Source organism: Anabas testudineus, chromosome 16 (assembly GCF_900324465.2).
Source record: "Anabas testudineus chromosome 16, fAnaTes1.2, whole genome shotgun sequence".
In the NCBI taxonomy this organism is placed as follows: Eukaryota; Metazoa; Chordata; class Actinopteri; order Anabantiformes; family Anabantidae; genus Anabas; species Anabas testudineus.
In genome coordinates, this window is record NC_046625.1 from 13,878,603 (window position 1) to 13,891,582 (window position 12,980).

Sequence of the window (12,980 nt, forward strand, 5' to 3'; positions counted from 1 at the left end):
TGTGTAAAATGTCTCTTCTGGTAAATCTCTGCATTAAGTCAGATTGTGGTACTTAATATTTTTAATTGGTTAGTTCAAATCTAATGCATATGTTTGTCTTCTTTAGGGATTTAAAATTAAATATGTATAAGTAAATATGTGGGGTGTTTAGCGTAGGTTTGATTTTGTTTTTGTTTTTTTTTACAACATGTGAACAGCTTTCATAAACGTCTGCAGCGTGCGTCATGACGTAATTGCGTTACCATCCGGAAGAGACAGCAAGGCCCTGCAGCAATAGGAAGCCAGTAGAGGAATTATCAGGATTCAGGGGATGCGATTAACTGTATTCTGAGATCTAATACATATTATGGTAAGTAGTTTAACCTGACTATTCGATCTGTCTGACACCAAAATGCGTGGTTAAATATATATAGTGTTTTCCCCCTAGCTACGTAGCGTTAGCTATCAACAGCTAACGTTAGCTATCGTCTGATTTACATTAAACTGAACCCCTTTGTCGGCTGCTCTTACTTCACACCTTTATGTGGCTTTATGTGTAAGAGGCCGTCGCCAGAGTTTGTTCTTTTCAGTTTAATGGTAGATTAAAAATAACGCTATGCTTTGGTCAAACAGCTGCTAAGATACAATATCGTTTAACTTGTGTTAGGCTAGGTTAGGTCGCCCTCTGGTGACATAGAAATGACATGTTAACAGGGATTCCTTTATAATTCTGAATAGTCTAACTGTGGTCTTGTGCATTGACTTCTATTCTGAATTGGGACTATATATAAAATATAGACAGTACGTTTTCAATTATCATTTATCATTAGCTGTTAAAGAAATACTGTAGAACAATACTGGCTGTTATTAAGTGGAACTGCTGGTCACTATTTATTTATGTGGCTAACAGTACTGTGTGGTTGCAGTTCCATTGTTTTTATAGAGTGTACCATTGTTTCACCATTTCTGAAGAGGAAGACGAAGCACAGGGCTAAACAATAGCTGGAGAGGAGATCAAGAGGTTTCCCCCTACAAATATAAAAGCACTTAAAGAATATATACTGCAAAAAGAGCAAACTGAAATATTACCTACTGAATTTTATTTAAAAAGCATTTTGGGGTTCAGAATTTAAATTATGTGTAAACAACAGTTTACTGCTCTTGTCTTGCTTATTCTTTCTTTAAGTGTTACTCAGCGAGAAAATATTCTTAATCAAAAATATGATTTCGAAAATTTGTTTGTAGTTTGGGAATTTAAGAGTCATTAAACCAATTCTTTAGGACATATGCACTGTGTTGTAAGTGTATTTTCCCACATGTATTAATTATGCAGATCCCAGTTTAGGGTATCAATGTCGTTGTATTACGAATTGTCATACGACTTGGCAGCTCCCTGTATGGAGCATTGAAGTGAGTCTCATTGCTTAGCTGTTGGATTTCATCTGTTGGTATCCCTTCATCAAGGATAGATTGATTATTCATGATATTAAGTACAATAACTGTCATTCACTCTGTAATGCAGCATAACAGTGAGGTACAAACGTAGATTTACAGAACAGAGGTGCATAGAGATATCATTACTTGCTGTAACTCTTTACTCAAAGGTAAGTTTCAACATGCAATTGCTGTGGGCATTTGGGGATAGAGAACTGTGATTGCAGTGTGAAAGTATGCAGTATGATAATTTCAAGTAGTTAAAATGAAGAATAAAATGTTTCCGAAACACTTATGGCCAACTCTTTGTAGGGGATGATGGGACGATGTTTCATTTTGGAAAATTACTGGATTCTCTCCACCACATCTGTCTATGACTCACTCTTCACGCATGTCAAGATGCTTGCCTTGGTCACATTACCTACATCCGCTACCTTCTTAAAGGGGCTGCTCCGGCCGGTAACATATAATACATTACTGCTGAATTGAAACCTCCAAGCTAGCAAAATAAACAAAAAACAAACATCTTTGGAAAGTTTCTTTGCATAGGTAAAAGAGCCAGTGAGGAAACAGAATAAGAGTCTACGACTTCAAAGAAAAAGAAAGCTGCATTTAACAGACTGTACCAGGAGCCCTACTTGAAATATAGTTTTATTGCGACGTGGTTGTTCCCATGCACCAAGTCCGCTCTGCATAATATGTGGCAATCAGCTCTCTAATGAGGCAATGAAGCCTTCAAAACTGCTTCACCACTTCATTTTAATTGGCAAAAATCTAATTTTGACCGAAAACCCCTATATATGTAAAGAATACCAGTTTTATGGCGGTCGTATCATTTGTTTTTGTATGTATCCATCACACCTTTAAGGCAGGTTCGTGAAAATATTTAACCGGTAAACATTAAACATTAAACCGGTCCGTGGCGGTGTTTGTTTTTTTAAGCATATCAGTAAAGCAAGTCGCATGATTAGAAATGGCATGTTATGTATATAACTCGGGGGTTTCCTGAGGCAAACAAGTGTGAGCCAACAACAGAAAGCATGGTAAATATTGTGTTGTGCTGATTGGCTTAACTGAAAGAGAACATCCAGTCACTCCAGTCTAGAGAAGTTCAGGTTTCCAGTGCCGTTTTGAAGCAGCTATTGAGTGTTAATTCCTTGTGTTACTTTGCCCAAGCAATTCTCTTCTTATTACTCTCCCTCCCGAGTAGTTTGTTTTCAGCATTTCAGCTACGAAGGCCTGATTTACAAAATCTCTTCTGCAAATATCTGCTACTTGAGCTCTGGGAAGCATTCTTGTGGCCTCTAATCTGTGGTGCCCTTAGTATGTTTTTAGGGCTTCTAAGGGTTTTCTTGTGCAAACTCTTAGGCTTTGATCTACAAAAGGGTTGCTAGTACTCAGTCTTGTGCAAACTTGACAGCACTCGCAAAAAACAACAAGAGCTGATGTACTAAGAGTGCAATGAGAAATCTTTGAAATTGGCAGAATAGTGCACACTGTGAATTTTGCACCTTTGCCTTCATAAATATGCAAGTTAGACATTTTCGCCCAATGGCATAAAATACAGGGAGGAGAAATAGAAGAGCAAATAGACAGACAATGTGATTTATTTATTTTTGAAGCCTGAACGCATTGTCTAATGATCCAGTTTTGGGTGAGCTATAGGAGCTACTGCATTATGGGGAGATATTTGCCCCTACATACCCCCGAAAATGAGTTCTTGTGCCCCCTCAACCACTGTCCGACTTTGCCCTGGACTTTTATTAGTTACAGCACATCATCACACCTTAACATTTGGTGCATTCATTGTAACGGGGCATAGAGACCCACTGGTTCAGCTAGTGGTTGAGACGTACTGAACCCAAAAACCAACACACAACCAAAGTAAAGGACACAGTTTTTAGGGGCATATCTTTTAAAAGTTAGTCAAATATTAAATTCACTTAAACAACCCTAACCACATAACAGAGGATGTACGAGCGCACTTTATGCCCCAGATATGATGTGGCAACTCTGATTTCTTCGCACCCAGGACGCAAAACAAACAACAATAAGGCCAAACATGACTTATATGCAGTTGCTAGTTTCCTCAGTTATAGGAACTATCTTGCCATAAAGCCTTTCTTCCTGTAAAACTGAAATTGCGTTGCTGTAGCTCATCAAAGTGATTATTAGCCACTCACACTAACGGCTTTATTTCCTCTGGATCAAATTTCCTTACATTTTTGCTGGTCACTCTCCAAACTCTCTATGGTGAACACAATCTGAACAGCAATTTTGGAATAACCATGATCTGGGTGACTAAGAATCCTTACAGACATTAGACCAATTCAATCTATAATACATCTTCTTTTCTTCGCAAATAATATGCCTGAATTCAACAGACTAACCCAGTCAACAAGCAAGACAAAACACTTTAAATGGTAACACTTGGGGCTTCAAACAGGTTTAGGTTATAGACAGTCGAAATCAGTCCATCTGATTAGCTTTAGTCTTAACGTAAATCCAGCAGCAATGAAGTGGTCTGTGAAAAGGAGCATTGGATATGTCTGCATGTCTCTCTCACAACACTGTCAGTCAGGTCACCCAACACATAGTCTATTAAAAAAAAGCCAGGAAGCAGTGTTATCTGTCTCTATAGAGGTAAAATCTGTCAACCACGCTTCCAGAATAAGCCCAAGGTAGTTTAGAAATAAGATTACTTATTTGCTGTATGTACAGTGGGTACGGAAAGTATTCAGACCCCCTTAAATTTTTCACTCTTTGTTATATTGCAGCCATTTGCTAAAATTAGTATATACCACAATAAGTTCATTTTTTTCCTCATTAATGTACACACAGTACCCCATATTGACAGAAAAACACAGAATTTCTAAATTTTTTGCAGAATCATGAGGTCAAATGAACTGCCTGAAGAGCTCAGAGACTGTATTGTGGCAAAAATAATTCTGCTGCACTTAAGGTTTCTTAAGAGCACAGTAGCCTCCATAATCCTTAAATGGAAGACACTTGGAATGACCAGAACCCTTCCTAGAGCTGTAAAGAAGAACCCAAAAATCACTGTGGCTGAGATGCAGTCGGGAGATGGGAGAAAGTTGTAGAAAGTCAACCATCACTGCAGCCCTCCACCAGTCGAGGCTTTATGGCAGAGTGGCCGGACGGAAGCCTCTCCTCAGTGCAAGACACATGAAAGCCTGCATGGAGTTTGCTAAAAAACACCTGAAGGACTCCAAGATAGTAAGAAATAAGATTCTCTGGTCTGATGAGACCAAGATAGAACTTTTTAGCCTTAATTCTAAGAGGTATGTGTGGAGAAAACCAGCCACTGCTCATCACCTATCCAATACAGTCTCAACAGTGAAGCATGGTGGTGGCAGCATCATGCTGTGAGTGTGTTTTTCAGCTGTAGGGACAGGACAACTGGTTGCAATCGAGGGAAAGATGAATGTGGCCAAGTCCAGGGATATCCTGGACGAAAACCTTCTCCAGAGTGCTCAGGACCTCAGACTGGGCTGAAGGTTCACCTTCCAACAACACAATGACCCTAAGCACACAGCTAAATAACAAAGGAGTGGCTTCACAACAACTCCGTGACTGTTCTTAAATGGCCCAGCCAGAGCCCTGACTTAAACCCAATTGAGCATCTCTGGAGAGACCTGAAAATGGCTGTCCACCAACGTTTACCATCCAACTTGACAGAACTGGAGAGGATCTGCAAGGAGGAATGGCAGAGGATCCCCAAATCCAGGTGTGAAAAACTTGTTGCATCTTTCCCAAAAAGACTCATGGCTGTATTAGATCAAAAGGGTGCTTCTACTAAATACTGAGCAAAGGGTCTGAATGCTTATGACCATGTGCTATTTCTGTTTTTTCTTTTTTAATAAATCTGCAAATATTTCAAAAATTCTGTTTTTCTGTATATATGGCGTAATGTGTGTACATTAATAAGGAAAAAAAAAGAACTTTTTTAATTTTAGCAAATGGCTGCAATATAATAAAGAGTAAAAAATTTAAGGGGGTCTGAATACTTTCCATACCCACTGTATATGCAGATTTCCAGCAACCAGGTTTCTTACGTGCATGTAAATTTGTTCCCTAATTACCTGAGAAACATGGCTCTAGTGCATGTAAATGCAATCAGTGAGACAGACAACCGTTTAAACTCACATTCACACTAACGGCCAATTTCATTACCCATTTCAATTGTTACCCATGGACCTACACTCAGAAATCCATAGCCTTCTTACCCGGATAAGAAGGTCTTATCAAGTTTGTACCAACCAGCCCATAAATCTAGTAATGAACCAACTGCAATTTTCTTGAGAGATTCAGATTTTTTTAATGATCTGCCAGTTCTGTTTTCCTTTTCTTCCAAGACCTATAATTGACACCATAAACCCTTCTATAACTTTTCTTTAACCAATAATTGAAGTGGCATTTTGAAAACTGACTATTAAATAAATATTACTTCATCTTTCTGTGACTCACTTTAGATGCTTAACTGTAAATAACAGGGTATGATCATAGACGCAGTGGCATGACTTGTTTTGGGTGGGTCCAAGGACAGGTACCAGACTGGTAATTGTCTTTTATTTGTGGCATTCACAAACTGGAATGAACTGAATTGAGTGGGGTTGAGGGAAAACCTAACAATGATTTATGCTAAACTAAACCACTGATTCCCAAACTTGGCCCTCAAGCCCCCCCCCCCCCCCCCGCCTTGCTTGTTTTCCAGCTGTCCCTGCTCTACCCACTGTTAATTACCTTGATTGAGTGTGTTCAGTCAATCAGAAGCATCAACAGCTGGTCTCAGTATCTGGAATTTGTCTCTTTGAGCTTTTAATTGACTTAACATACCTGATCCAGGTAATCAGCATTGAGTAGGGCAGGAATAGCTGAAAAACTGGAGTAGCTTCAGGACAAATCTCTGACTGTCCTTGTGTGGTCCAGCCAAAGGAAATAATTGGACCCGAAAACAGAGGCTTGAAGAGGCTTGCAGTTCAGACACTTCCATTCTGATAGAGTTTGTTAAAATCAGACCAGTAAATGGGATAAACTGCCCATATCCAAGTTTACAAAGCATGTAGAACTTACCCTAAAGGACGTCAAGCCATTTCTGCCAAAGAGGCTTGTACTAAGTACTGAATTAACATTATAAAAACTTTTCTAAAGAAGAAATTAAAACTATGAAACTATTCAGGAATTCCTCATCCCAAACTATGCAAAAGCAAAAGGGGTCTAAAAACCTACTGAAGCCAATTTTTATGCAACTGGGAGAATGGGTAGAGTTCCATGCACTCCATGGTGTCACCATAGAGGAAGCTCTTGCCCTCTAAGAAAAACACTGCAGCATCACTAAAGTTTGCTAAAGACCACCTTGAGTTTCCAGAATACTACTGGGAAAGTGTTTTGTGGACAAATGAAACAATAGTAGATTTGTTTATTTACAATACAAGGTAGAATTTAAGAGAACCACACTAAGCTACTGAGCTAAAGCAGTTCTGTCAGGAAGAATGGTCCAACATTTCTCCTGTCTAATTCGAGGCTACAGGTAGCACCTGCTTGAGGTTATTGCTGGCACAGGTAGTTCAACCAGTTAAATTAAAATGAATACGTAAAAAAATGTTTCATTTAATTTTTAGCCACCAATCGCCTTTTATGTTCAATTGGTGTGTTCAATAAAGAAGTATGTGTTTGCTTGCGAACTGAATGTTTTTTCACATAAAAAAAGAAACGTCAACATTTTAGTTGTTTAATTTTTTTCTTTTTTCTTTTCCTTCCCTAGGTGCATATACAACATGGAAGTCTCTGCAGAAGTGTCAACATACAACTTGTAAGGACATGTTTTTAGAACCAGTCTGTTAAGAGAGGGAACATACTGATTCCCTCATGGAAACCAAATTTGTTGGTGCCTGGATAGAGTTTTAATTTCAGATTAAAAAGTGATGCCATCAGCTCATGGACAAGTTATCACCATGGAAAAGCAGAAATCATTGAATAGTGTTGCTTCATCACAGTTGGGTGGAGAATCATGTACCTTCATCTGCACTGAGTGTGGTGATGGGTTTAGTCAGTACTCAAATGTGTTGGCCCACATGGCCATTCATGGACCTTTAGAGTCATTTTCCTTTGATGGCTCATCCAATGGCTTTGAAGTCCCTCGAGAATACGTACTACAAGAAAATGGTACTCTTATAGTTATGAATGGCTTAGCACAATCATTTTCTTCTATGAAACCAGTATCTCCTGGAGGCCTGCCATCGCATTACCCATCTCCTATTAAACCGGTGTCTCCAACTGTAAGGCCACAGCCTTCCCCTCAGAGAGATGTGTTAAGGCCAAGGCCATCGGAATTCAACTTGGACAAGTCTCGCCAGGGCCATTACCGTTGTGAAATATGTAGCAGATCATTTAACAGCCTGCAGAGTTTACATCGTCACCAGCAGTATCGAAACACAGAACGTGGTTACAAGTGTACTTTGTGCTGTAAGATCTTTGAAGGTAGACAGGACCTTAAGAAACACCTTCAAGACCATGCCAATGAGAGATTTCATTGTTGTGGTCATTGTGGCAAGCGATTCCTTAAATTGGATGCACTGAATACTCACCAGAAAGAAAATCACCTCTCCACTAAGACAGCTTTGGGTAAATTGGAGAAAAGGCAGGAAAAAAACTTTGACAAAACATATCCTTGTAAAAAGTGCAAGTTGAATTTTTTCTGGATGTCAGATTTTCAGACCCATTCATTGTACCATTGCAAAGGAAAAGTGCCTGGTGCTACTTTTGCATTTGAAATGGATATTGAAGAGAACTCTAAGAACCTAAAGGACACACCACTTGAAAACTGCCACAGGAATGGCCCATCTGTTGATCTTAAGAATGGGGATGATAAAATCTTTAGGGATACTAGGGGCGAGATGCATACAGATACCTCTTTCACCCCCTACAGATGTGGTTTGTGTGGGGATCGTTTCCAAAAATTAACAGCTCTAAAGGAGCATCATCTCACACATCAAACTCAAGAGGAAATAGATCAGCTAAATCAAGAATCACAGAGACCGTTCAAGCGTAGAATGCCACCTAAAGGCAAACGTAGAAGAGGAAGCAATCCAAATGGTAAGCTGCATCCTTGCAAGCACTGTCATCGTGTTTTTAATCATTCAAGTAGCTTATCCCGGCACATGAGATACCATAAGGGTACTATGCACACATGTGTATTTTGTGGCAGACATTTTCCACAGCGCTGTGATTTGAGAAGGCATGTAGCTATGTACCACAAAGCTGAACTGGAAAAGAAACCAGGTTTGAAGCACTTGTATACAGCTCCACAAAAGGGCCCCACCCCTAGTCCTCTTAATGGCGAAACAAAAACAAGCTCTCCTGATGACGCAACCAAGAGCTCATCTGATACTGAACAAACATCATCACCAGAGCAGGCCCCACAAGGGAAGCAATCGGGAAAAGGGGGACGAGTTAACTACAAGTGTCAGGAATGTGGAAAGAGATTTGGGCTGTTGTGTGTGTACCAACGACACTTGCGCTATCACAAAAAGGAGCCTAATAAGTGCCCCCAGTGTCCAGCTCAATTCAGGAATTCCTCATCCCTTGAGCTTCACCTTCAAAATCACCCAAGTACTGAAGAAGCAGATCATGCCGGACAAACATCTCACTCGACTGGTACTAGGGAGCACCCTGTCCTAGAAAAGGGTAATGCAGAGGACATAGAGGATGACTATATGGACCATACCCAAAATGATAAACAAAATTCTGCTGAAGTTCTTTATGAATGTACTGAGTGCACTGAGACATTTTCTTGCTTGGAAACATTTCTTCAGCACCAGACTTCTCATGGCTCAGAAGGCAATGGGTAACTATCAAGTCAGACCCATTAGTCATAATATTGCCAACAATTAAGCTCTCAGGAGTTGTTGTTTTTTTTTTTTACATTTTGAATGCAAATAATTGAATAACTGTACAAGTTTGTTTGTAATGGTTATTAACTACTTTTATATACGTTTTTTGTTGTTGTTGTTGTTGTTGTTGTTGGTGAATTTTAAACTAATGCCAATAACAAAATAAGGATCCGTTGAGGACATACAATTGGCTTTTTGAATAAATCCCTAAAATAAATGGAAACATCTACAGCAAGTCTGACATGAGAAAAATGCATGTATAAAACTAGTGTTCTACGGTCTATGGATATAGTAAACTTGAAAGTCACTAACTATTGTTGACAAATGATAAGTTTGTGTCAGTTGTGTTTTTAGTGGCTACCCATACTGTTGTTAATCTGCTGCATGTTTTATTATGTTTTACTGTCAATTATGTGATTTTGAGATTTTCGTTAATGTAATTTTTGAATATCTTATAAAAAAGGGTAGCATTGTCATAAAGAAATTATTAATGGTGCCATTAAATTCTTATAGGGAAATTATTATTCTTCGTTTATGCTTTTTTTTTTTTTTTTAACAACAGGAAAATACCAATTTACTACTGTTTTTAATTTTGTTTCTTATATGTGTAGCTCAGGTGTCTCATGGATTAAGTAAGCAGTCATTAATGCTATGTTCACAACATCAACTTCAAATTGCACAAAGAACCAGGAAGCTGAGCAGTCAGATTATTTGTTTTATTTGACATTCACATATATCGGTTAGAAAACTGACTCTTAGCTTTGGTTGCTAATGGAATCAAGGTGATCGCAATTAGTTCTTATCTGGTGATCACTGAACTCTGTAGTGTTCACAGAAAGCAAGTGGGAATTTCATTTTAACCACTCCACTCAGCACAACACCTGAAAGTTTAGGAGTTAAAAACAAGGATTTCTGTTGTTGGATCAGACTTCTTTCCTTTAAGAAACCATAGTTATAAACATAAAGCATTGTTTTTAATCATGTGATTTGCTTTACTTAAGCGCTGTAAAAAAAAACCCAATTGATTTCTGCAGTGTACTTTTTAGGTAACATTGTTCCTCCTGCACGCTCTAAACAGCGACAGTGAATGGCAGCTGCTACTGGATCAGTGATTTGTTATTTGTAGTGTGAACTCAAATTGGATGGTCAGTTCTGATTTGCTTTTCAACCGTTTTCCCTCTTTGTGTTGGTTGCTGTTTGCATCTCTTATTGAGTATGCATATGTTTTCACACCATGCTTGCTATGCTAATTCTTTAGACAGGACAGCTCTTACCTTTAATCTTTAGTCACAGATGACAGCTGTCCAAGAACCAATCCCTTCCCCCAGTTAGTTCCTGGAATTATGCTATCTTTATACTAACAACAACAAATTGCTCAGCTCTGACTAAGCTGTAATGCTTATGGTGACCACGTTAAATGCCAATCCTTTCACTGGATGGTTGTTTTTGTCACTGCTAGACACACCAACAAAAGCCCCTTCTACACAGAAATGCCGCCGTATTGGTGAGAAGGCATCCCCCTCTTTAAGGCATCTTTGTTATGATGTCCAGGAGTTGCTGGATAGTGTAGGGTCTGGTCAATCATAATAATACACGACTGGTTGAGCTGTGTTATCAAACAGTTCACCTTTACCTGCTTCTTTCATCCAACTACTTTCACATTGTAGTGGCGCTTTGTCTCCCAGTCCTTCTGGATCTCTTCTACATCTTTGTTTCTGCCAAACCCCTATAGTTGTAACAAGACCTTGCAGACTGTAAGTCTACTGTAGGTTGTTTGACTAGTTGGCCAAATTTTTTGGATTGTTGACAAGGTCAAGATCAAAAGTACCAATGTACCAGTTGAAGCTATCTGGATTTGACATATGGGGATGAAGACATTGAAGTCTACAATGACCAAGTGTTGTAAGGATGGTTGCTGTATGATGATAGTATTTTTTTACATGTGCAATATCCCAAAAGCATTAAAAATACACACTTCATTAGTCTTTTAACATTACTAAAACTGTAAGGACACCTTAGTTCTAGAGTCTGTCAATAACTTGATAACTTTGATAACTTTTTACTCCAAAATAGACAAACACTGAACATGCAGGCAGTTGTTTGTGTACAAAGAGCCCAAGGACCAAACAAGTAGTTACAATCAACTGAACGGTCTGTGTAGAAAACAACAGTTTGCAAGACTGACCTTTCTTCAAACGTTTGTCTTGTCACCTTGACATATTTGGATACATGTGTCTAGTCAACCATAGACTGGACTGGCCTAGTCTAGTGGATGTAGATCACACGCCTCTACTGGTGCAATTGGTACTTCTGAATGGGGAAGAACTCTATGAATCCTCCCTAAATTGAATGGTCATGTGATCCCTCAACTGCTTTCCATCAATTACATTTGGCAGTGACTGATGTGATGGCCTAGAGAATCCCATCTGTGCTTACACCTTTTGTGCATGCCGAAGTTTATTACTGCTGTAACTAGACAAAGCCCCCCCCCTGCTTTACACTACCTGACCTGCAACTCCATGTTGTGTTTTTGTGTTGTTTTACCTAACCGCAATAACCTTTTCGGCTACCAGTGCACTGCCAGCTAGAAAGATTTTGCCAATACAAAAATGTAAACTTCTACGTAAACACACATGCAGCGCTGTACCCCAAAGGATTAGGTAACTGATTATAGGCCACAAGTGTGAGAAAATTCAAGTTGAGTTTTTTTATGAACCAATGAGAAATCCTCTTGCTCACCAAAACAGTCAGGACATTGGGAATTGCTACAGTGGTCAGTTATTTGGTATGCACAACAAATTGTGAAAAAGTGAAATGTCCTAGGATGATACATTTGGAGCTTGTCTTGAGTGACCATCTAAGGGAGTCTAATTCAAAGAGCACTCTGATTGTTTCGTAGGGTTGCGTATTCATTGATTAGGAAAGTATAGCTGAATAATCAAGTTGGACGTGGACAATGGTACTTAATTTGGTTCCAAATCGTGTAATCTACTTACAGTTGACATGAATATGATGATGTCTATTGTCCACTCATACCCAATGATGTATAAGAAAGTCTTTGTAGCACATTTTAGTGTCATGCCCAATTTATTCCAATGAAAGGTGCTCGCTCGCAGCACAATGCTGCCAAAGTCTCCAGGGCCTTAAAGCTTGCACACTGTTTTTCCCTTCCTGAGCCCGTTAAGAGCATTCCCATCGACTCCCCAACCATTGAAGGTGATTGTGTTAGGCCCTTTTGCCCTTGAGTGACATAAAGTAATTGACTAATATTACTTTTCTAGAATTTCCAAATTTGACCGGACCAAATGAAGCCAATATCAAGAGTCAGTTTGGCGTATGACGTGACATTCCAGCATGTCATGTGAGACAGCAATACCAAATGTGGCCACTATGTCAAAATTGTAGCGCAAGTCCTGTTCCCAGGGGCTTGCTCTTTACCTAACTACACTACAAATCTTACGGAAGCAAACAACTTATCAACAGCTGTTCACTGACTTCTGTAACAGTGTACCTCTTGCTGTGTGTAAAAGGTAAAACTTGTTTTTTTTCTTGTTTTTGTTTTTTTATGTGCACAACTTAAGTGGGTCAGTATGTATGTGAGAGCATCGTAAAAGGTTTGTGTCGAGCATACTGATAGTCTTAATCATTTGACTT

The 12,980-nt window shown here is 39.1% G+C and overlaps 1 protein-coding gene across 2 annotated transcripts; it reads left to right on the plus strand.

Moving 5' to 3' along the window:
- Window positions 1–135: 135 nt before the first annotated feature.
- si:dkeyp-84f3.5 (C2H2-type zinc finger protein) lies at window positions 136–9,850 on the plus strand. Of its 2 annotated transcripts, XM_026373217.1 has the most exons (3): window positions 136–349; window positions 4,301–5,161; window positions 7,199–9,850. In XM_026373217.1, exon 3 carries the CDS (start codon window positions 7,359–7,361, stop codon window positions 9,282–9,284), a length of 1,926 nt encoding a protein of 641 aa, XP_026229002.1. In that variant the 5' UTR covers window positions 136–349; window positions 4,301–5,161; window positions 7,199–7,358; the 3' UTR covers window positions 9,285–9,850. The 2 variants fall into 2 exon arrangements, with proteins under 2 accessions (XP_026229002.1, XP_026229001.1); XM_026373216.1 differs by lacking the exon at window positions 4,301–5,161.
- Window positions 9,851–12,980: the final 3,130 nt, after the last annotated feature.

Bases quoted from the DNA above. Each gene is read 5' to 3' on its own strand.
- si:dkeyp-84f3.5 (XM_026373217.1), top strand. From the start codon at position 7,359: ATGCCATCAGCTCATGGACAAGTTATCACCATGGAAAAGCAGAAATCA.